The sequence below is a fragment of the Petromyzon marinus genome, chromosome 3, assembly GCF_048934315.1.
Source record: "Petromyzon marinus isolate PM22_M1 ecotype Great Lakes invasive population chromosome 3, UKy_Petmar_22M1.pri1.0, whole genome shotgun sequence".
NCBI lineage: Eukaryota > Metazoa > Chordata > Hyperoartia > Petromyzontiformes > Petromyzontidae > Petromyzon > Petromyzon marinus.
In genome coordinates, this window is record NC_133669.1 from 21,083,477 (window position 1) to 21,109,135 (window position 25,659).

General features: G+C 46.3%; 1 protein-coding gene across 1 annotated transcript in view; it reads right to left on the reverse strand.

Annotated features, from left to right (window-relative positions):
- LOC116956941 (arf-GAP with dual PH domain-containing protein 1-like) overlaps positions 1 to 25,444 on the reverse strand; it is a 30,288-nt gene extending 4,844 nt beyond the window's left edge. The window contains exons 1-9 of the mRNA XM_032978829.2: positions 24,173 to 25,444; positions 12,290 to 12,420; positions 10,544 to 10,635; positions 7,485 to 7,567; positions 5,721 to 5,833; positions 5,236 to 5,382; positions 2,995 to 3,078; positions 2,344 to 2,406; positions 1,503 to 1,580 (exon numbers count right to left, since the gene is read on the reverse strand). Of these exons, the coding sequence (XP_032834720.2) occupies positions 1,503 to 1,580; positions 2,344 to 2,406; positions 2,995 to 3,078; positions 5,236 to 5,382; positions 5,721 to 5,833; positions 7,485 to 7,567; positions 10,544 to 10,635; positions 12,290 to 12,420; positions 24,173 to 24,245 (864 nt within the window). The 5' untranslated portion in view covers positions 24,246 to 25,444. The remainder of the gene's footprint in view (positions 1 to 1,502; positions 1,581 to 2,343; positions 2,407 to 2,994; positions 3,079 to 5,235; positions 5,383 to 5,720; positions 5,834 to 7,484; positions 7,568 to 10,543; positions 10,636 to 12,289; positions 12,421 to 24,172) is intronic.
- Positions 25,445 to 25,659: the final 215 nt, after the last annotated feature.

Genomic DNA, 25,659 nt, shown 5'->3' on the forward strand with positions numbered 1-25,659 from the left:
GCAGCTTGGTGAGAAGGTGACAACAGTTGGAGCGATTATTCGCAAATGGAAGAAACACAAAAGAACTGTCAATCTCCCTCGGCCTGGGGCTCCATGCAAGATCTCACCTCGTGGAGTTGCAATGATCATGAGAACGGTGAGGAATCAGCCCAGAACTACACGGGAGGATCTTGTCAATGATCTTAAGGCAGCTGGGACCATAGTCACCAAGAAAACAATTGGTAACACACTACGCCGTGAAGGACTGAAATCCTGCAGTGCCCGCAAGGTCCCCCTGCTCAAGAAAGCACATATACATGCCCGTCTGAAGTTTGCCAATGAACATCTGAATGATTCAGAGGACAACTGGGTGAAAGTGTTGTGGTCAGATGAGACCAAAATGGAGCTCTTTGGCATCAACTCAACTCGCCGTGTTTGGAGGAGGAATGCTGACTATGACCCCAAGAACACCATCCCCACCGTCAAACATGGAGATGAAAACATTATGCTTTGGGGGTGTTTTTCTGCTAAGGGGACAGGACAACTTCACAGCATCAAAGGGACGATGGACGGGGCCATGTACCGTCAAATCTTGGGTGAGAACTTCCTTCCCTCAGCCAGGGCATTGAAAATGGGTCGTGGATGGGTATTCCAGCATGACAATGACCCAAAACACACGGCCAAGGCAACAAAGGAGTGGCTCAAGAAGAAGCACATTAAGGTCCTGGAGTGGCCTAGCCAGTCTCCAGACCTTAATCCCATAGCAAATCTGTGGAGGGAGCTGAAGGTTCGAGTTGCCAAACGTCAGCCTCGAAACCTTAATGACTTGGAGAAGATCTGCAAAGAGGAGTGGGACAAAATCCCTCCTGAGATGTGTGCAAACCTGGTGGCCAACTACAAGAAACGTCTGACCTCTGTGATTGCCAACAAGGGTTTTGCCACCAAGTACTAAGTCATGTGTTGCAGAGGGGTCAATACTTATTTCCCTCATTAAAATGCAAATCAACGTAAAACATTTTCGACATACGTTTTTCTGGATTTTTGTTGTTGTTATTATGCCTCTCACTGTTCAAATAAACCTACCATTAAAATTATAGACTGATAATTTCTTTGTCAGTGGGCAAACGTACAAAATCAGCAGGGGATCAAATACTTTTTTTCCCTCACTGTAACTAGGGGAGCCTCTGCAACAAGCTGTGAACGCACCTTGATAATACCGACAATACCACAAAAACCTAAAATCCCTCCACAGCTCGCTTTAACGAATGCTGCTTGATAGCATTGGTCCAGAAAGCCAAAAGGCAGATGGATAATTTAATTGTATTTATTTAATTTATATATGGCACCATTAAATGGAGTTCTAAATGTATTTGCCTTTACCATAAATGCTCCATGGCAAGACATGTTGAGTTTGCATATGGTATTTTGATCAATGAATCGGTGGACTGTTCCGTGCCCGATTACTGTAGACACACAGAGAACAGGCCGCTGTAGTCATGAAGAGATGAAGAGGGTGGCTTTACCAGTGGGTCCTTAAAGTACATGAGGCGACGGTCGGCGGCATCCAGAGTACACCACCTCTTCTTGAACCCCTCCCTTTGCTGTGAAATATATAAATGTACATATGTTCAGTTTCACACCATACGTAGCCAATCACGCTTACTGGAGGTGCAGAGGAAGGACAACAAACCAAATACAAAAAGCATCGCAACAATAATCTAGCCACGTCGGTAGTCGGTTAAAGCCAAATTACCTCCCGCAGCCGAGTTATGCTGGCTTACGGTTAAAACATCGACGAACATTTATAATGGGTGACTTCGGCGAACCATCCGAAACAGAACCGTCATCTCGTGCAACGTTGAGTCATCGTCTCGTCAGGATTCCCAAGTGTGGCATTTCGGAATAATAAGGAAATTATCACTAAAACTATTCCTTCCTGTGCCTGATTTTCACCGTTGCTTGTGCGACCAGGAATACAATTGTAAGCGAATAATCGTCCAGCAATTTGCAATCAGTTTGGGGGATTTTAATGCAGTACCACGTTGCATATCTTTCAAAGAGTAACAGTCCTTTTCTGTAGACGTTCGCAAATCTGACCTTTGCACACTCAGTCATGTATTCTATACCTCACGAATAATCACTTCTCAAATACAGGAAAACATTTTCAGGAAAGGAGGGTACTTTTTTCCCCTCCAGTAACCTAGGGGTGGATGATGCAGATATAAATTTACATAGGCGTTCACACATCTGAATATTTCGCAAAATCTGCCTATACCTCATTCTCCAGAGAGCGTAATACGTGACGTACTGTTCAACAGTCCGGTAGCGGATTGCACTTCAGCTTCAGCTGTTGGCATGCCTTACCCTTGGCCCTGTCTTCTCCATGTATCCTTCTTTGATGTAATTTCTGGAGAGTTTTTGGATTAACTGAAAAAGAGAAGTTGTCAATTAACATCATAATTTACGGGGTACATGATACCGTGGCAGACTCTGCAAAACAAATCTGGGGCTGTAAAAAAAATTGGGTTAACATCCGTGTTAACGAAATGGGTTTCCTTGAGCTCTTAGAAGTAGAAACGGCAAGCATTTAGACTGGACCCTCTGTGTAAACGGATGCCATTATTCTACGATGGCGAAATGTTAAATACTGCACCCCCGGTATACAGGAGGTCGTGGGTTCGATCTTGACCCTGACGCCTGTACATTTGCCGTTTGAACACTCTCTCCGTGGTCGCGTGGATTTTTCCCCGGTTCCTCCGGTTTTTCCTTCCACATTCACAATCGACGTGCATTCAGAGTATTGTGGCTGCAATACATTTCCACGCGATAAGCCAGTTTTATTAGCTATCGTTTGTGAACAAGAGCTATATAGCCCCGAACCTCTGATTAGCACGGTTGGCTATGTACTGTGCGAAAGAAGTTCTACATACGGTACATGCCTACAGTGGGCCTTACCTGGTAAAATAAAAAAAATAGCTTAGTTTTCGTTTTTATGTTTCGCTATCTTGCACTCACATCCGCGTCTTGGCTTCCGGGGAACGCCACCTTGTGGTAGTGGAAGCGCGCAGCTCGGATAGCGTTGTACCAGTCGACGATTTCCTGCCGCCGAGACAAACGCACACCACGCGGGCACACGGAGGCCCGATTTATTATTATTATTCGAATTTCCATTGAATATCACTGAAATAAGAACAGACGGAGAGCAAGGAATACACCGAGACGCTTCATCCACGAATTAAACTTCATTAGCGATTGTAAGTGTGAGTTCTCAATTAAATAAGATGGAAAAATGGGGGGGGGGGGGGGGGGCGGGGAAATGTCTCACCTCTGTGCCTATTTTGTGGCACTCACTAGCCGACGGAGGTTGGGGCTACGCGATGCCATCATTCAGCTGAAGCACACGGTGTTGCTTGTAGGGGGTGGGGCGGGGTTTACAGCCTTCCGGATGTGGGATGTGGGGACGCCCTCTGTTTTTTTTTAAGGAGCCCCGAGTAATGAACCACGAAGAAAATAGCCCCTTACAATCATCGACAAAACCGTTCTCACCTAGAAACATCATTTTCTAGCGTCCCAACTCGGCGGCAACCACGCGAACGGGCAGAGTTTGCTGATGCAGAAAGTTTGACCACAGGTGGGGCTGCGAGGGCTTCTGCTCACGACCACCGACTCATTGACGTGCGAGGTGCTAAGTTTGTGGAGCAGCCGGCGAATACGAGAGTCTCTCGCAAATCGACACTCGCAAATAATACACGGCCCTATTTTTAGATTGGCAATCCGCGACACTCAATTTTCACAAACGTTAATCGGCGTGGCATTGCTGGAATGTGTTCACACTCAATACGTTCTTGCATAACAGGCGGAGAGTGCAAAAAGTTTAACACTTTGCTCAACACCAAAAAAACCTGACGTGACCGTGTTTTATGGATTCCGACAATGATGAATCCTGTCTGTTAATCTCGCACGTTGTTTCGCGTTGTGACAGGTAAATTTTGGCAGGGGGAAAAAAAAAGTGGCTGACGAGAACAAATATGACCGTGCGAGATTTATGCCTTTCCGCCTCTAGCGTCGCCGTTATCACTGAGGGTGCGCCGATGCCCACGACAGGTGCGGAAACTCCCACGCCCGCCCATTTTATTGTTATTTCACACCAAATGATCCGTCTCCTTCCTCTTCTTTTAATTTCCATGTTGTATGTCTATCTGTTGAACTTCTTACACACCGTACGTAGCCAACCGTGTGAGTCGGAGGTGCCGGGAAATGACAACAAACAATACAAACAGCAGTTCTAAAGAAATTATTTTTTAATCTCGATGATTTAAAAGTGCATAGCTCCAGTAGCTTCCAAATATTGGAAGGAAGAGCATTCCACACGGCCGCAGAAGCGCATCTGAAAGCACGCGATGTGGTGACTGTCTTTGTTCGACGGCCATTCAAAAGCCGCGGCGAGAATGACCGGAGTTTGCGCGATGGTTTATCTTCCTTGATGAGATCAGCAAGGTATTGTGCTTCATATGAGATTATTCATTTGTGAACCACAATGTCATCTTCTGAGCTTATTGAATGACGCAACGTGGATTCATACAGCAGCATCTAAATGCAACCACACCTCTAGGTGGTGTGCCAAAACGGTGGTTGAAAATCTGATGAAACTAAACGTTTCGTCAAGATGAGAATCTAGTCCTTTGACAAGACAGTTATTGCCAAGCTCCCTTTTTCCCTTCACATTACATAGGCAGGTAACGACGTGATAATTCATCTCTTCAAGTATATGCTTACACGTACGATAAATGACACGGCCGCACCCGAGTCAAGAGCGGCATGGCTAATAAATGAAACTGAAAAGTGACACATCGACTCATGCGTGCTACATACAATAAATTATTTACGATTCATAGAAAAGACATGCAAATTATACGCGAATGTTACATGTTGCATAAACTATTGGAGCGACAAAACTGTCCAAGCGAGACACAAAACCGAGAATATAAACGAGCGAAGAAAGTAAATAGATTCTGGCAGAGGGATTGTGACTACATATTGCGATGGTTGGTCGAACCGCCGGGCAGGTGAATCGCTATTATTGGTCGAACCGCGACGATTGGCAGGTGCATCACTACAATTGGTCGAACCGCCTGGCAGGTGAATCGCTACGATTGGTCGAACAGCTGGGCAGGGGAATCGTGACGCACGTCGGAACTTTCCTCGCACCGCCGCGATGCTTGCGTCATGGCAACGGAGGCCCTCGTGCCTACGCACCTTTCCTTCCTCGTGGTAGATGAAGATGTTGCGGGTACTGAAATCCTTCAGGTAGGTGATCTGCAGGCCGTTGGGGTTTCCAATCTTCACCGGTTGAAAAGTGGGGTTGATGTCCGCGATCTTCACCGTGGCTTTGGGCTCCTTTCCCTGGAGTGACAAGAGGTCATGGTGGGGGTGGGTTGGGGGCAGGACATGAGGCAGGTGTGACGTATGGATTTTGTGCAGCGCCCTTTGGTGAATGAGGACCTCTTTCGAATTTCCACTGCTCAGTTTCTCCGAGAAAACGAGACAAACATTTTTTAGCATTATTAATCCCAACGCAGTGGTTTTCCTATGGATTGACTACACCCTGTCACAGGACTGCAACCCATCGTATGGAGACTCTGGCCACTGCCAAAAAGGGAAAAACACGGGGATACATATATATCTTTAACATTTAAGACAAGTCATAGATGGTGTGTGTGTGTGATGCCCCAGACACTTGCATCAAACTTGGTGAAGTACTTCAAGCTGCCCTCCTTCTCCGACAGAATGAACTTCCTCTGCAGGAACTGGCCGTTGTCACGGCCCCTCTTCCACAGCACGCCTTCCCTGTAGCCTGCAGCACATCATCGTCATCGTGAGCTTTGATCAATTCAATGCCAGTTGAAGGCCTCCCCTAATCCATGAATGAGCTGATCTCATTTCCCCCCCAATCTCTGTGTTGGTCGTCCTCCCAGGTGCGGTTATTCCACTGGCTTATGCTCCCATCGTTAGTCTACCTCCATTGGCTATCGTCCCTTTCATTGGTCAAACTTTGCGCCAGCTTTGACATTTTAGGTTCCGTCAGCAAGATGTGTGATGGCCTGTTAAGCAAATGCTGCCAATTGGCTGGACTTTACATACATTTATTATCGTTGACTTACAGTGCTATAGGGAAGCTGTGCTGCGTCATACTCTCAGACGTGATAGAAGAATCGCACTCGAAGAAATAGAACAACTCAGAGGCGTGAGGAGGAACCAAAGATGAGCAGTAAGGCAGCGGCCAGGTGGTCAGCCGGTGCCAATTTCCCACCCCCATCAAGCTCTGCAGTCCTCTACTTATTAAGGTGTTACAGTATCAGCCAATTAATGTTTACATGAGCATTGAGCAGTTAGAGTCTACAATTTCTGGACTGCCTTGAACTAAACTTTTTTATTTTACCAGGTAAAGTCCACGGAGCTCTATAACGCTTTCTTCAGAAGCGATCTGGCCACAAATGATAGCCCAATGAAGTGAATTATCACGAAGAAATATATAGCAGCCAACCTGCAAATATACAGGTGTCAGGATTGGGATTAAACCCACGTCCTCCTGCACACCAGGCGAGGGAGTTAACATCTCGCCACCGCGGCGCCTTTTCCTGGCATGGCTCATCGATGCCCAAGGGAAGGGAATTCAAAGCATTTGTGTGATGCACCAACCCTCGACTTCACTTTTGCTGGATGACAGGCATGCGCTACCAATGCCCAGATATTCGAGGCCTCTGGATGACTTCCTTCAACCTCCGAATTCTTCTGCTGCAGAATAGTCCATGGTGCATTCCGTGCCCGTCTGCTGCAAGTGTCCGTCATCAGCATCAACAACTGTGGTCAATTTACCACTGGATGATACCTCCACAAGCCGTCACCACCTCCCACGATCCATCCATGCAATAATCCACTTAGCACCATTTGAACATCATTTGATATCATTGCTCCGTCTCCTCGGTGAGTCTGCTCTCAGACCCATTCAGCTTCTTGGCTGTTGCGTCATTACTATTTCTTGATCATCGGCCGGCATCCCTTCTAAGCCGTGACGTGCCCTGCCCAAGCCTGCTGACCTTTCTTAACAGTTTGAAGGATGTAATTAACCCGCGGTCATTCTCGAACGATGCGTTCCTCTTCCCGTCTGTCAGTGTCATTCCTTGAGATAATATTTTGGCACTGCTGAGAAAATTGTGCAAAGAAGCGCCAACCCAAACACTCGCGCACGTTCAGGCAAAGGCCGAGAATTAAACGTTAGCACCCCCCGCCATCGCAGCAGTGGCGATTCCAACGCTTCTAAATAAAACGGGCATTAGCATTTTGTTGCCAAGGTCACACAGGATAGGCTCCGTCCGGTCAACATTCACAAAAGACACCGCCGCTGTGAGCCCCTGGCACGGGACCCAGAAATTCTGGCGCGCGTTACGGCATGGTCTTGATTTCCAATGGCGAAGGAGGACACAGCAAGGGGCGAGTGTAGTCACCTGCCGAATACGGCTCCTGCCGGTCGATGAAGATGAACTCCTGCCGTTCGTACTTCGCTCTGATCCACTGCTCCCGCACGACTCTGGTGATGAGATGGGGGGGGGGGGAGAAAGATAGTGACTCCGTGAATGTATGCATGTATGTACGAACTTCTTTCGCACCGTACATAGCCAAACGTGCTAATCGGAGGTGCCGGGAAAGGACAATAAACTAAACACAAAAAGATATTCCAAAGAAATGAGCTTTCAATCGAGATGATTTAAAAAGTGCATAGCTCCAGTGGTTTCCTAATATCGGAAGGAAGAGCGTTCCAGACGGCTGCAAAAGCGCATCCAAAAGCGCACAATGCGGTGACCGTCTTTGTTCAATGGCTAGTCAGGAGGCGCTGCGAGGATGACCGAAGTTCGCGTAATGATTTACGCTCCTTGATATCAGCAAGGTATTGTGGTTAATATGTGACAAGCACTTCGTGTGTAATGAGTGCGACCTCATCGTTGGATTCGTTCGGCAAACTGGAAGCCAATGCAGCTCAGCGAGTGCTGGACGGACGGTCGGATCTTGCAGTGCCCGTCATGACACATGCCAGAGAATTTTGTACACGCTGTGGCTTGCTACTGTTATTCCTAGACATCCCGTAGAGTAGCGAGTTGTAATAATCGTTAGCGAGGCACACCCCAGCCTGTATACACTGCTGGATGACGTCCTCCCCCATGCCTGTGCAGGCAGTGAGGGATATTTAACCATAGTTCACCACACTGGGCAACTGGCTTGCCCATATAAAAGAAAAATTGAGAGGGGGAAAAGCGTTATTCATGAATAACCATTTTACACCAAAAATATGTAAACGTTCAGTGACAAACGACGTCCTTCTAAATATTGATGGGGAGCGGTGGGGAGCGGTGGGGACGGAGGGGGCAACTTCCTCTTTTGTGCCCCCAAGTGTGAGGAGCATAGAAGTACACTACAACGATGAAATTAGCTGAAATGTCGCCTACTCCCCACCACGTAGCCACGCAAGCCCTACGACAAACGGCCCGAGCATGTTCCAGGCTTTAGCCGGTTAACTTCCAGGGTCTGATAACATCGAGTGGATCCCACCCAGGTGATAGCGGTCATAAGCAGGCTGGGTACTGGACGTTTATCAAACCCTTCGCCGTCCCAGCGATTTGATGAATCGCCACAATTCGTGGTTCGTGCTTTTGAATTCAGAATTCAGGAAATGGTGATTGCGGTTTATTTATGTTTTTGTTCCCATCTGTACTGGTCAACGCGTTTCGTTCAATAGCTTACGATACGTAATTGTGTAATTTCAATACAAATAATCATCAATGCTTATTATTGGCCCCAATTGGATGCATGTGTCGCGAGCGCAAAGGGTGGTTTTGAGGGACGAACTGACGGATCGTCACACGCACCTACGTGCGCGTTTGTCGACGCTGGCCTTGCAACGTCGTTCACAAGGACGTCCATTTTGCGACTGGCAGTGTCGCTTCTTCAAAACAATGCTTGCGCTACGGGCTTTTTTGGCATTTCCAGGGTGGCGGATTTTCAGGCCGTGGTTTGGCCGGGCTACGGCAGTACGGCTCGTGTTACCGTCCCGGCCGATCGATTGTCGTTGTTTGTTAATGCGTCCCATCGCTCGGCGAGAGAGACATTACGACATCAGCAAGCTCGCATGGTGCAATGCGTAAATTTAAAGTGCACCACTTAATGGAATTGAGTTCATGAAGAAAATTACAACAATTTTACAAAATGTTTTTTCCTGACCTAGAAAGCACGACTCTGCCAGAATTCCCTGCGGAGATTCGATGAACTGTCGTGAATTCTGGGATGGAACTACAATACATTTTTTTAAAAAGATTTTTCTCTCATGTTTGCCATCTTGTTTGCATTGTTTCTCATTCGTTCCGTCTCATTTGTACATTTGTCCCCTGCGTTACGCGAAATGTAAACATAGGCACATGACTTAAATCAATCTCAAATTCACCGCTTCTCACACGCGCATCATTTGATACACACATCATGAACCTAAGAATCAATATGAAATGTTGATCGGCCAGTATTTTTTAAACCCATGCAAGTCTGCGGTGTCTGCGTGTGCGCTCAGTCACCCCTTAATTTTCACCCCCCGTTCAATAACGCAACCCATCGTGCATTTTTTTTATTTAGTACAAAAAAAAACCACGGCAACTTGTTTGGTTACGCGGAAGTGTCTCTTAAGAACTGGCGGCGCTCTACACGGGGCATTGTCCAGCAAGCGGCGCTGACATCAGTTGTCAAACCACCGCGTCCAGCACTGCACCCACCCTGAGCCGGCATAAATCATCCTGGCAATGCGGTAAGAAACACAAATATTTTTTCAGTTGTTTTTTTTGGTATTAAATCTCTGCCGAGAAATATGGGGCCACAGATTGAAAATGAGGCAATATGAGGAAGCACAAACCGGTTGTGTGCAATAGGGCTTAACCTCAACCTGGTTTGTCTGGGTCGGCAACTCCCTACGTAAAATTAATTCCGCAAACGGTACATCGCATCCACCTGACCTCTTGCTATGACCATGGCTACTCAAAATCAGAATCTTTTTTTTTAAGCTGGAGGAATCAGATGAGCTATGAACATAACACGAGAGGAGTGCAAAGTGTAAGTAAATGTAAGCAAATAATGATTTTTTTTTCGTATCAGGTGAAGCCAACTGCTAGTCACGTGTCACCTACTACTACCTGAAAAAATATCCGGCGAGGAAATACAAGCCCTGCGTGCTGGGCACACGCACCGCTATTTTTGTCAATGCTCTGATCACGCTCGCATCACGCTGGACAGTGCGGGACGTTGGTGAGAAATTCATCTCAGGTGTAAAGCGCCGACTGGGGGCGGGTGGGGTGGGGGGGGGGCAGTGTCCAAAGTTACGGCGATGTCGATAGACGAGGGACCCCCCCCCCCCTCCATTGCTGGGTTGTCTCGCAACAAGCCCGTCTGTCGACAAATGTTCCAAGTTCACTTTGTTCAGCGAGACGAAGTACTCGAGAGAGACGAGAGAGAGAGAGAGAGATACACTCACTGGCAGTCGTTGGGTTTCGGCCGATAGTAGAACGGGGGGACGTGCTTCTCGTATTTCGCTTTTACCGCTTTGTTTCCGAGGCTTGCCATGAACTGAGGGGGAGGGGGGAGAGAAAGAATGGGGAGGAAGAAGCGAGGGAGAAAGAATGGGGAGCCTTATTTGCATGGAGCCTGAAACGCGGTCACAGATAAACGAAGGCGCACGCAAGTGCAGTGCTCAGCGTTGGTATGCACCTACACTTAGTTTTGGTTCGGTGGAACTTTTTACACTTCAACCACCGCCGCCCCTGAAATTCAGCTCAGTAGGTCGAGCAACGTATAAGAATGCGAGTTACAATCCCGGTTAGGGTTAGCGGCATGTGAACATACAGGTTCCTGTCGCAGCAATGTGGACTTTTTCACGTCTTGTCACAGGGCAGCCACCAATAAAGGTGTGGCCAACGTTCATTTTGAGTGTGGGAAACTTTAACGCTCTTACAAGATGGTGTTTATTTACTACATTTTTAGGCATTCGTTATTTGGTACTCCAGCGTGGAATTAATAATTCCATGTTTATAAAAAGCAATAGCATTGTTAAATGTATTTGGGGAATAATAGAAAAAATATTATTAAAATGCTCTTTATTTAACCGTGAAAGCCTCAATGGGTTTCAAGACGTTTTCAGGACGGTCCTGCAATGAAATGTTCATCCAGTTCCATCCGGTCCAATTCAATAGTCTTTTGCGTGTGGGAGGAAATCCAGCATACGGAAAAACCCCACATTCTCGAGCAAACCACGCAAAGCGTTCCAGACAGATGGACCCAATAATCCATTTGCTGTCCTGCCACCTGCTGAGCCATCAATGAGCCTGACAGGTTCGGGAGTTTCACAAATCTCTCCGTGTTCCGCCAACCCTTAGTTTTATCTTTGTTTAGTTTGCTTAACAAGGTGGGAACTCAATGAGGACAGCATAGTTGGATGTGCACGAGTGACCTGGGTAACCAAAACTACAAAAAAATATAAAATATATATACAGCAAGAAAGATAGAACCACAGCAGGACAACAGCATTACAGGATAAATAAAATATACTGCACAAATTAGACACAAATACAGCATTCCCTCGTTATTAATGAACTTTATCCGCAATTTTGGCTATCCCAGCATTCGCATCTGGAACTCTACATAACTGCATTGAGAGAGAGAGAATGTGATGCGAGAAAGTGATGAGACAAAGTGATGAGAGAGAAATTGACGAGATAAAGAGATGAGAGAGACAGAGATAACTTCTCGAAGCTTTAGAAGCGTCTGCAGATGTTGCGCGTACAATATTCGTCGGCAAATATCATTATCAGCTAATATTGCTATTCACGAGCATCTCCGGAACATATCCCTCATGAATAAGTAGGTAATGCTGTACGGCTCAGTATTAAATTAAACTAAAAGTTCGCATAACGTACAACGGGGTTGGCCAAATTACTTTTAAAACACTCGCAGAATTCACCGGGTTGTCTGTCGTCGTCCCCCCCATCAACCAGGACACGTTCAGGTACATGGGCCTCGCATTTTTTGTCACCCAACGTTCTGCAGAGCGCCTTTGTTCTCGTGTGCAGAAAAAAATAACAAAAAATGTTTTAAAAACCAACTCATAGCATGCGCCACCACACGCGGCTCGAACGCAGATGGACCTTTAGGCACCGGCGTCGCCGTCGTGACGTCCCCTTAAAAGCCGCGACTCGAAAAGGGACGCGAGGGGTTCGACCCTTACCTGCACCTGCTCGTCGTTCCACTTGTCCGCGCGAGTGGACTTGACCTTGCTGGTGTCCCGCAGGTTCGCGTGGATGCTCGAGCATTCCAGGCACAGAAAGACGCCCAGGGTGTACGATGCCCACTCGGGACCTGCAGGGTCGCCGGAGGGAGTCACGTCGTTCGGTCTCGGCGGGCAGCCCCGGCGTTGCATAAGGCCTCGTTGTCCACTCGCACATTTTTTTTTTTACAGAGATGTGTTCAAGCGTCCGCAAACGCACCAACCTCCACACCCCCCTCCCCTCCACGCACCCCCCCGCCCCCCCACATCTCCCATCAACTATAACGTCAGCAATAGCGATTGGAACGTATATACCCTCTAAATGTAACAGTAACTCGAGACGCTTTGCAAAGGTGAAAAACTACATTCGGGTAGAACGTGCGCAGAGTGGTGTTTCCAGCTTAGCGGTCCGTTGCTGGATCCAGCGACAGTTACGTCCGACTAACTCGCGATAATATTTAGCGACTTTCACTGTAGACAAAAATATGTATGTATGTTGAACTTCTTTCGCACCGTACATAGCCAACTGTGCTAATCGGAGGTTCAGGAGAAAGTGCAGGTGTGCATCAAGCATCATGTATCTTTACTGTGGGTAAAATTTGCTAAGTTGTCCAGTGAATTTTTTTACGAAATTAGAATGTCTTTCTCGCAACGACTTGAGATTTATTTTTTGCGACTTTCCACCTTAAGGTGTTGGCAATGTCCCAGGGAAGGGAAAACCACGTAGTTTTTGCAGAGTATGCTTCAGTAGACCGCGGGTGCCTCACCTAGAACCCCTAAAGGAATTACAAAAGCAGTTTGGAGAGAATCGCCTTGGCGAGATTGCGGGGTGGGGGACGTGATCTTGGGCCTGTCTTGGCCTGAGTGGTGGTTGTGGTGGCTCGTGTGCAGAGTAATGGCACCACTGCCCAGTCCACCCAACATTTTTTATTTAATAAAGTATTAAAGCTTTCGTGACTGCATAAAATTACTCATTGGTTTTTTCGGTAAAGTCACGTATGTAGAAATACAATAAAATTATATTAAAACAAAAAACAATCACGACGTTTCGATCACAACGGAAGCGATCTTCATCAGGTGTCAAGAACAAATCACGGAGGTAAATACAACAAAAAGATGAGAGACGAGAATTCAACAAACCTGAAAAAACATTATGTGAAGCACATCCAGTCAGGCCAACAACACAGTTAGACACTTCCTGGTGAACCACGAATTTCAGAAGAGTGTTAAATTTCGTGTTCAACCTTTGGATTGCGCATACCAGCATAGATAGAATGAAAAATACGAGGTACACGGTCAGTAGAAATACATATACAAGTCCACCAAGAGGTAAGGAGGGAGGAAAGACGGACAGGGAGGCAGAGAGAAGGGGGGCCGGAGGGATGAACAGAAGCTTAAATAGGAAATACGGTTGGAGGGGGGGAGGGGCCAGAGCGAGAGTGGCAGCTCAAACACGCACATCTTACACATACAAAACGGCAGCTCAAAAAAGGACCACCTCTTGTAAATAAAAAACGGCAGCTCAAACTGTGTTGTTGGCCTGACTGGATGTGCTTCACATAATGTTTTTTCAGGTTTGTTGAATTCTCGTCTCTCATCTTTTGTTGTATTTACCTCCGTGATTTGTTCTTGACACCTGATGAAGATCGCTTGCGTTGTGATCGAAACGTCGTGATTGTTTTTTGTTTTAATATAATTTTATTGTATTTCTACATACGTGACTTTACCGAAGAAACCAATGAGTAACTTTATGCAGTCACGAAAGCTTTAATACTTTATTATCACACTTCTACGGGGAAGTTACCGTTGTAATTATGTGTAAGACGTGCCCTTTTTTGAGGTGCCGTTTTGTATTTACAAGAGGTGGTCCTTTTTTGAGCTGCCGTTTTGTATGTGTAAGATGTGCGTGTTTGAGCTGCCACTCTCGCTCTGGCCCCTCCAACCGTATTTCCTATTTAAGCTTCTGTTCATCCCTCCGCCCCCCCCCCTCTCTCTCTGCCTCCCTGTCCGTCTTTCCTCCCTCCTTACCTCTTGGTGGACTTGTATATGTATTTCTACTGACCGTGTACCTCGTATTTTTCATTCTATCTATGCTGGTATGTGCAATCCAAAGGTTGAACACGAAATTTAACACTCTTCTGAAATTCGTGGTCCGCCAGGAAGTGTCTAACTGTGTTGTTGGCCTGACTGGATGTGCTTCACATAATGTTTTTTTAGGTTTGTTGAATTCTCGTCTCTCATCTTTTTGTTGTATTTACCTCCGTGATTTGTTCTTGACACCTGATGAAGATCGCTTGCGTTGTGATCGAAACGTCGTGATTGTTTTTTGTTTTAATATAATTTTATTGTATTTCTACAAACGTGACTTTACCGAAAAAACCAATGAGTATTTTTTATTTATTCATATTTCTGTTACTTTTTTTTACCTGTGCACGTGTGCTTTTAAGTCGACATTAATTGCTCTGTGAAGCATCTTCAGAAGCGTTTGTATCCAGGTGCTGTATTGGTACTGTTGTTGTTAACCCCAGGCTAGATTGCTGCAGGACAATGGGAATGTTTGAGATATGCCGAGACATTTTAGGCACCGCATAAATGCAAATCCTTATGGCCTTCAGTCCACGGAAACGCGTTACTGAGTCGCAAAACTCTTTTTTCAATAAAGTCACCACCACCACCACTACCCCCCATTGCGATGTTTGGACATTTCTTTTGAAGGAGCGCTATGCGTGTGGGAGGAAACCAGAGCACCCAGAGAAATCTTGCACATATGAAGGGATAATGGCTAAAAAGGTCACTAAACAAGTCGATATTAAAGTGCCTCCTAGCTCAATCGAAATGCACGGATCTGTTGTTATTGGCCCTGAGTTTGTGGTCGAAATTCCATGTTTCCATGGCAGGGGCTATTGTTTACATAGGGCGATCAATGACTGTCTGCAAAGCGGTACCCATTTTGATTCATAGGTAATTTGTTTGGGACTGAGCCACCTAACGATCCGATCAAATGCTTTGTAAAACTCCCCACCAACCTGATAAACCCATCACAGGTTAAATTGTCACGTGGTGTATAATCATATTATCTGTCACATGGTACAAGGGTAACTCTCAGCTAAACTGAACAATGGACAACCGTTTGCTGAATTCAGTTGCGAGAATTTCTCCCTCAACTCGCCGGCGAGCCGAGAGAATAATAATTGCCGCGTTTAAAACGCTTGTGCACCATGTGACCACTTAATCTTTGCTGGGTCGTTAGAGGGTTTCACCACCACCACACATTTGGTCAGAACATTACGTGGTCTAGCCGAAAAAAGAATCTACCGCAAATCATAAATTTGGCTGTGAAAAACTACGCATACACTATAGGTACTCATTTTATCAACCCCAGGGGATGACAGAATGAGTCGACCCTCGTCCATGATCCGATCGTAACTTTCTTATTGAGAGGAGGGCGCTCTTAGCCGAATCGCTAATCTGCTAAATCCCCTACGATGTGAACTTTTTTTTTGAATGCCACTCGCTTTGATTGCGTAGCTTGATAGCAGGCAACTCTGATACAATGCAGAGGCAACAGAGAATGGCGAAGGTCGCGTGGTCTCGTTTCACGCAACGACGTTTCCCCGCATTCGAAGACTGCCGCGAACATCTGTCCGCGGCAGCGATGCAACCGTGCGTAAAACTTAAGTTCATAATGTCGCCACATCGCTTCCATATTTCCACTTCCTCTAAGCTGGGTGCGCCCCCCACCCAAAAATAACGTACCAAATTGTGACGACACATGGGGCATTGAGAGACGGAAAGAGGAACGCGTCGCCGATTAGAGAACTAACGCGCAAGTTGGAGACGTTATTATGGACTCTCAAAAAACATGGAGCTGGGTTTCTGTGGCAGACGTCGCGAGATGGGATGCGATGTCAATTTGCCGCTGGTTCCGTAGCATTCGAAGGGCAGCAGGGGGCAGATTATTTCGATTATTTGGCTGCTAAACATTTCCACGTAATAATAAGCCACTTAGTAAGAACTATCATTTGTGAAAGCCAGGTCGCCTCTTAAAAACGGAAGCTAGCAAGCTCAGTGGGCTTTCTTTATCTGGTGAAAGAAATTGTAAAAAATGTTTCGTTTTATATCCTCCTATACCGTGCACTCCTATCGTGTTTGTGTTTTTTGTTGTAACGTTCTGACCCGCTCCTACTGGACATCTGTGAAAAAGGAGCTTTATAGCTCATCGGATTCCTCCAATATAAAGATTCTGAGAGGACAGAGAGGGCTAAATGCCAACCCCCCCCCCCCCCCCAATAGTTGAAGACTCAGACCCCCACTTCCAAATAATTCTAGCCATGTCAGCGAGTAATGGTACAATATATCTATAGCGTGGGTGAGGTGAGAGCCAGAGCAGAATTCATGACCGATAAAAAACAGGTTGATTAGTTACTCCATTCCGCTTTGCATTTGACGTATGTACGTATGTTGTTGCACTTCTTTCACACCGTACGTAGCCAGCCGTGCTAATCAGAGATGCGGGAAACTCGGACATCGTCTGCGGCGTGCCCTTCTCCTCAGTCATTGTCAGTGCCCCCCACATTAAACAGGGTCGCACTTGCAGAGGCAACGTGATTCAATGTGCAATTCCGAAATTATTCCAAAGCACTATCATATATACTTTTCAAAGGGTGCATCCTGCGCGTTGTTTTCTTCGCACATTATCGGTTGTTTTCTGCTGTAATTATTTAAACCCAGGTCATTTTTGAAAGAATAGATCGTGGCCTCAATGGGTTTCCTGCCCGGTTAAACAAATAATTATCGTATGTGTCTTTCTCCGTTTGGTAATATTTCCTGAGAAGTGGTTTGCAACTTTGATCTCGCGATGACGGTGATGATATCTCCGGGTTCTTCGAGAAATTCAGTTTCCCACCAGTCAGGTAGGAAATTGCAACAATCGCGGGCACGAGTTGCACAAGAGTTGGACAAACCCACGTGTGTGTGTGTGGGAGCACACCAGTGATGTGCGGTGAGGTCATTGGCTGGGGAGGCACTGGCTAGTGTCAGAGCCAGATTCACACACTGAGGGGGGCGTGGCCTCAAGGAGGGGCGTGGCATCACTGAGAGGGGCGTGTCCCCACGTGTTAGACACGTGCTCCTCAGTGAGGCAGATCTGATCGCTGCCTCCCCTGGTGCTTTTTCATTGCAGTTTCATGACGAGACCAGCGAGCCTAAATATCTTTATACACATACGTGAAATAAGTTACTTGGAGTATGGAAGGCGAGGACATGAAATTAAAGGGTCTACAAACATTACATTGGTGACATACTGAGATAGTAACAGGCACGCGCTTATTGCCCGCGCTCCATCAAGTTACTGAGGGGTTGTGCAATCAGAGGGGAGGCTGAGCTCGTCGCTGCCTCACCTCTCGTCTCTGCCTCTATTTACAGCGGAGTTCCGCAAATTTGGTGATTTTGACTATAAAAAATATTGTAATCGTACACAAATTACATTTATAACACAGATCAGTGGAAAAAATCTTAATATTTATTTTATTTGATTATTTTTTTTCGTAACAGCGATTTTCATTGGAGCATGATAGATGAGGCTCTGCCTCCCCTGACCGCATGTCCCTGGAGCACACTCTACGGATTGTTGCTCAATTGCTGTCAGTTGAAGTTGGTGAGATCCCAGGAAGTTCCACTTGCAGTTTTTATTATTATTGATAAATTAGTAAAACACAGTTTAACACGCAGGCTTTCACCATCAATATTATCCGTAATCGAGGAGTGCGTTGTGCACCGTCATATCTGCATTCACGTAACTCTCGTGTCTCATAGCAGAAATAAGTGAGAATAATAATAGGTTTTACCCTTTCTGGAAATAACACAGGAGGTGTTAAGATGTTCAAACACCAAATAGACACGCCTATTGCAAGGAATCAAGTCTGCATTAACCACACATACTTGTGCAAAAACATGCTCTGATAATGTATGCATTGTCTTTTAAACTGATTGGACAACACCAGAGACAGCTTTCTTTGTGGCCTTCTCTCACCAGTCTCAGACCAGAGAACGCCAAAAAGTGAACAGTGCAAAGACAATGCACAAATGAAAGCATGCATAGCTCTGGTCGAGCAGTGTTATATCTCTGGGAACATTTAGCCAGTATCAAACTGATGAGATAAGAATAGGATGTACCTTTTCTGACAATAACACAGGAGGCGTTACGATGTTCAAACACGAAATATACAACCCTAGGTTCGATCCCAACTCTGGCAACCCTTTCTGTGTGGAGTGTGTATGTTCTTCAACGTGTTCCGCAATGGGTTTCCTCCTATGAACATCCCAACGCTTAAAACTGAACTGCAAATTACTTAATTGGGAAAACACATAGCAGGACCTTCTGAAAATAAAGAGTCTTGAGACTCGGTGAAGTTTTCCTCGACATTAACGCGTGATAATACTGAGGTTTAGAAGCAGAAACCGGAGTACTGTACTAACAAAAAAAAACCTCAGTGCATTTGAGGAGTATTCTGTACAAATACACGTAGGTCAATAACCCACTTGTTGTACTGTAACCTACTCAGTCCTGGCCACCTTGCCACTATCTAGTAGCCTGGGAGTTCTTAACCTCTAAATGGTCCACTAACCCCTGACCCCAAAGACCGTTTTATAACAATGTCATGTATTTTACCCATAAAAGCCTCACGGCATATATCCCCTTGTACGTCCTGTCATCCCCTGACCACCTTGCAGCCCACGTCTATAACACCTTACTGCTGTTATGAGACCTGTTATTTACAAGCAGTATGCTCATCCAAGGATGTACTCACGAGGGCCTCCAGCCCGCTTAGCTTCTCAGATCGGACGACATTACACGCAAACTTTCTATAGCACTGCTTTGCGGGTTTTCAGCCGTTTAATAATTCTAATTTTCAAACCGTATACTGTACAGTACACGTATGACATTCATCGGTTTATATTCTTAGTTTTTTCGGTAAAGTCACGTTGAAGAGAAACAACAAAATAATAAAATATATATAACAACAAAATAATAAAATATATAACTTTATATATTATTATTTTGTTGTTTCTCTTCAACGTGACTTTACCGAAAAAACTAAGAATATGGTTTACTGCAGTCACGAAAGCTTTAAATCAAAATTCATCGGTTTGTAATGGATTCTTCATGGATAATTATCTTTGTACCGTTTTCCAGGCAGAAATTATGTTTCCTGAGATTGGTTTCACTCGTAAGGCATGCGCAGCTTAAAAGTTACACATTGTCTCAAGTCTTGTGATAAATAAACGTTTTGCAATTCTAAGATCACTGTAATCAGTAAACCAAGTAACCTGCCCCTCACGGAGTGTGACGCTGAAGCTGATAGAAAGCGTTTAAACCCTGCAATTGCGGTGTTTGTTATTGTTGTTGTAGTAATATGACCAAGTTTTTTTTTTTGGGGGGGGGGGGGGAGGCATTGGCTTTTCTTGAGCAGAGAGAAGACAACCAATGTACTCTAAATATGGCCACGAATGAAAACTTTCACAACGACTGCATTTTGTGGAACAGCCATTCGAGGTGGTGGTGGTGGTGTAGCTCATAGGTAGTCCACCCCACAATGAACTCAGTGGGCCCAAGATTGTAAATCCGGCCATGGCTACTCAGTGGGCCCAAGATTGTAAGTCCGGCCATGGCTACTCAGTGGGCCCAAGATTGTAAATCCGGCCATGGCTACTCAGTGGGCCCAAGATTGTAAGTCCGGCCATGGCTACTCAGTGGGCCCAAGATTGTAAATCCGGCCATGGCTAAGGTCCTGAACCCCCGTTCACCAACCCACACCGACCAGCGGCGGTGAATTATGGCCAAACAACCCCAACGACCGACACGGTGTGGTGAAGGCCTTCATCTAGCAGTAGATTGACAAATGGCTGTGAATGTTTTTATTATGATTATTTAACTTGTGGGTGGATGAATAATGTAGGCCTCACTTGAGTCTCAAGACTCCTTATCAGGAGGGTTCCCACATTAGGATGTTTGGCCATTTCCTGAGCGAGTCATTCTGCATGTGTGGGAGGAAATTGAGGTACCCGGAGAAACCCACACACGCACACGAGAAAATGAAACATGCCACATTGGCTCGCACGGTGTTAGAATGCTGTGCAGGCGACGCTCTGTACAATTCGGTACGACTTGGATTCGTGTGGCGTCTAAATTTGACCGCATATCAAGACTGTACAGAATCAGTGCGATTTTATTTTATAGAGAGGTGGTCGGTCATAAGCGGTGGATAAAAATTAAGTCTCTTGAGCCTGGACTCCAACAGGGGCGGTGAGTCGACAGCACAGATGGCAGGGGGGGGGGGAATGGAGTTTCGGACTTGTACCAGCAGATGCTATTCCTGTGTACTCTATTGGACTATGACATGCCATTCACACAGCACTGCTTCTTATTGGAGACTAGCTTTACTAAGCGGCTTCGCCCGATACTTGGATTCTTGTTTTGGATTAATGCACGGCCTACGCTGAGGATGGGGGGGGGGGGAGATGCGTGACGTCAGCAGGCACACTGCGTGACGTCAGTAGGCACACGGCGTGACGCTTTCGCATGCGGGTGACGTCACAGATGTGACGTCACCCGCATGCGTGCAAAATATATCCATTATTGCCCCCCCCCCCCCTCAAAAAATAAAAAGTCTATTTTTTGACTTTTTGCATTGTGTACAGTCTGGAAGCTACTCACATGCCAAATTTAAAGTTTGTTGCATGTTGGGAAGTATGCTAAACATTTCGAACAGACACACATTCACAAATGTCCCTTTTATATATAAGACGAAGTTATGGAAATACCAATGACCCCCAACTCATTTGCACTTAGCCGCTCTGCTCATAATGAATCATAAATCCTAACCCTCGCCCCCCTCACTATTGTGTTGCATGGGGCAGGGTGGAGGGTTACCTTTGACCTCTTCTTTGGTTCTTTCGGTAAGGTCACGTAGAATACGTAGAATACGTGACCTTACCGAAAGAACCAAAGAAGACGATTCCTTGCAGTCACGAAAGCTTTAAATCGAAATTTACCTTTGACCTGTCATAATCTGGTGCAGGCAACGCTCGTATGGACACAGTGCGCCCCCCTGCTGGCCACTGCATCAGTTGACAATGGAAATTATTTCGCCTTGTAGAATGATTCCAAAAGCACAACTGGAATGTAATTAAGGGGGAAAAAGACATTGTCATCCGAAATCAAATGCCCTTCCCGTCAAGAAGAGAATTAGACTCGCTAAGTTAATCTGTCTCCTGGATCGAATCCAGTTTTTTTTATTGTTCTCGGATCATTTCCAGCCGCCACTTCACGAGAACCATCGCGTACATTCTCATCTGTTTCTCAATATGCAGTCACTTAAAGTTGTAAACGGCTTATTTACCTCACGAGTTCTACATCACAAATCTTAAGTCAAGCATTGGAGGGTTTTTTGTTTTTGTTTTAATCCAAAGCGTTTTCCTGCTCGGGGCAGTGTTTATTCCCTTTGGTGGAATTTCCTCATTACCATGGTGGGGCACAGACTATCATCAGAACTGATCACTCTTAACTTCCTTCTAAGTGGTACTGTACGGTACTAATTGTTTCAACTCCAAATCAGCGATGATGATGATGATAAGGCATGTGGAGTTGCTTTTAAACGCGTGTTGCCAATCAATTAACAAGGGCGTTATATTAATTAACGAAACAACGTTTGTTTACATTTTAAATGCCGAAGCAAATTAGCGTTTTTACGCGTCTAAAATTTAACAAAAGTTAGCCCTTTTTTTAAACTAATACCAATAATGTATGTTGCACTTCTCTAGCACTGTACGTAGCCAACCGTGCCACCCAGGAAATGCTCACTCGAGTTCTAAAGAATCCCCATCAGGAGAGTCCTGCATTGGAATGTTTGGCCAATTCCCCTGAATGAGTGGTTTGGCTTCATGCGGGCGAAAATTGTACAACCCTCGACACATAACAAGGGGTTAAAACATAACAGCCTCCGTACAGATGTATTCAGGAATCCTTTGCTGTAGTGCCCTTATCTGGCTACCTCGTAATCCCAAGCTCACAACAGAACGCCTGTTATTCCCCAGGGAGTCTCAAATCCAAGTACTAACCAGGCTCAGGCCTGTCCAGTTTAGCTTTGTAAGATCCTATAAGATTGGGCCCATTATTCAGGGTTATTTGGTCACAGGCATGAGGGCTAGGGGGTTACTCATTGTTTTTTTCGGTAAAGTCACGTATGTAGAAATACAATAAAATTATATTAAAACAAAAAACAATCACGACGTTTCGATCACAACGGAAGCGATCTTCATCAGGTGTCAAGAACAAATCACGGAGGTAAATACAACAAAAAGATGAGAGACGAGAATTCAACAAACCTGAAAAAACATTATGTGAAGCACATCCAGTCAGGCCAACAACACAGTTAGACACTTCCTGGCGGACCACGAATTTCAGAAGTGTTAAATTTCGTGTTCAACCTTTGGAATGCACATACCAGCATAGATAGAATGAAAAATACGAGGTACACGGTCAGTAGAAATACATATACAAGTCCACCAAGAGGTAAGGAGGGAGGAAAGACGGACAGGGAGGCAGAGAGAGAGAGGGGGGTGCCGGAGGGTACTGTACGGTACATCCCTCCGCCCCCCCCCCCTCTCTCTGCCTCCCTGTCCGTCTTTCCTCCCTCCTTACCTCTTGGTGGACTTGTATATGTATTTCTACTGACCGTGTACCTCGTATTTTTCATTCTATCTATGCTGGTATGTGCACTCCAAAGGTTGAACACGAAATTTAACACTTCTGAAATTCGTGGTCCGCCGGGAAGTGTCTAACTGTGTTGTTGTCCTGACTGGATGTGCTTCACATAATGTTTTTTCAGGTTTGTTGAATCCTCGTCTCTCATCTTTTTGTTGTATTTACCTCCGTGATTTGTTCTTGACACCTGATGAAGATCGCTTGCGTTGTGATCGAAACGTCGTGATTGTTTTTTGTTTTAATATAATTTTATTGTATTTCTACATAAGTGACTTTACCGAAAAAACCAATGAGTAATTTTATGCAGTCACGAAAGCTTTAATACTTTATTGGCTAGGGGGTTGTTAAACGATAACCGGTAACCGTTTTCAAACCCAATTACCGGTTCTGCAAGACAGGAAACATCAACAATAATCCACTGGAATATTAGTAATGAATGCATGGAATCGAACCGGAGACCTATTGGATTGCATATCCAGTGTGCGAACCGTTAACACCGCTTTGGGCAGCTTTCTTCGTAGTGGTGAAGTATCAAACGCCACGTTTGTTGCTTGACCTTTATATGTGCGGCAAAACTGGTTTGCGACCCGTTTTCTTTTCATTTCACGAGGTTACCGGTAATGCAAATGCAAACAAATATTAACAGCCCTATCGAAGACTAAACCGGCTTTCGGCCGCCAATCGAAGTGTCCAAGATAGACTGAAGTGTAGTGGAATTAAATACTTGAAAAGGAAGCCTATATCTGTAATTTGCTTATTTCAAACATTAGCACAACAGCAGAAGGTATGCGAACCAACGACCTATCCATTGCGCCCGTGACACGTTTAACTTATTTATACGGATACATTTATTAGATTTAATTATAAACCTTTCCAATGCGACTTTGCGTATCCCAAAACAAATAATATAATTGATGGGAGGCGATCACGTGACGGTGAAAGAGAGATAGGACAGCGAAACTCGGCATGCAAGGCTGGCAAACAGCTCGCGTCTGCCCACTCCCAACGTGACCTGGCCTCGTCGTGACCTGGCCATCACAACCACCAATAATCCCACCGCACCTCGAATCCGCACTCACCTGAGACCCCACAATCGGCGCACTCCTCGTTCCCATCGACTTGCAGCAGTTTCTGCAGCGCAGCCTCTGCCATGGCTCCCGGGGCAATGCGAGTGATCTTCGGACGGGTGAAGATTCAAACGACTCCCCCACCCACCCGCTCAGTCGCTTACTCACCCAGCTGCCTGTCCACCCACTCGTTTACTCACCCGCTCTAACCCCGCGACTCACCCACCTGGTTTTCTACCTGGTTACCTGCCGGTCCACCTTGCTGCTCCCCCACCTTAATGGCTACTTCCGTCCTAACTTGCTTTCTTTCTGACAGACACGCCCACCTGGTTAGCGACTGACTTACTCGCCCAGCCACCTACCAAAACACCATGAATGTCACTAACCTGCCTACCTACCTACCTGCCTGCCTACCTGCCTACCTGCCTGGCGCCAAAACCGATAACGGAAGAAAACTGACGACCCCCGCCAAGCAAACTACTATCTCATCTCCCCACCCCCACCAGTATGAAAGAACCCACTCACCGGATCCTCCCACTCACCAGCCCACCTGGAGTGGGGGCTGACCTGTGGGTGGCTACGAGTGTGGGTTCCTGCCCCTCCCCGCCTCACCTGGGAAAGTGGGCCCAGCAATCGGCTCTCAATCCGCACCAAATCACCCTCGGCGTCTCGCTCAAACGCTTCGATCCGTGCTCACCTGTGCTCCGGCTAACCCTGCTCACCTGAGCCACCTCGCCTGAGCCACCTCGCCTGAGCCACCTCGCCTGAGCCACCGCACCTGAACTAGCTCACCTGAGCCACCTCGCCTGAGCCACCTCACCTGAGCCAGCTCACCTGAGACAGCTCGCTTAAAACAGCTCACCTCAAACAGCTCACCGGCAATAGCTGGCACACCTAACCTGTACCAACGCACCTGATTTTACATAAACCACCTCACACTCACCTGAGCCTCCTTACCTGTAGACCTCACCTGTACCCGCGTGCCTATGGTAGTGCTGTTGAAAGACTGCTGTCTAAACCCCATCCACACCCACACCCGCTATCTCTACTCATACACGCAACCCCTGCTGTTGACAGCTCGTGTGCGTTAATCTCTCACACTCACACACAGTGTCTCCCGCTCTGTGGATGCCTGCTGTCGTTTTGTACTGAAACGGCTGTGATGTCCGACTGTCGAGGTCGGCTGTCCAAGCAGAGTGGAGGAGAAACCTCACGTAACAGCAGCCTCTCTCCTCCTCCTCGTCCCTCCTTCTCTCCTCTCCTCTCCCCGGGTTCCGCATTCTGCAGTGCCGAGGCTGGCACGGGCACCACAGCGCCGCCTGCTGTGACATCACGTGCAGCTTTAGCTGTGTCGTGGCTCCGCGTGTAGTGGCCGTACGATTATTTGAACCGGTCCTGTGACTTCCCGCTAGGTCGACTCAGCCTCAAATGAGTACCTGGTTCGGTGTGTGGTAAACAATGCCACCGGGGAGGCAAAGGCGGCCGGGCGTGGTGCTGGG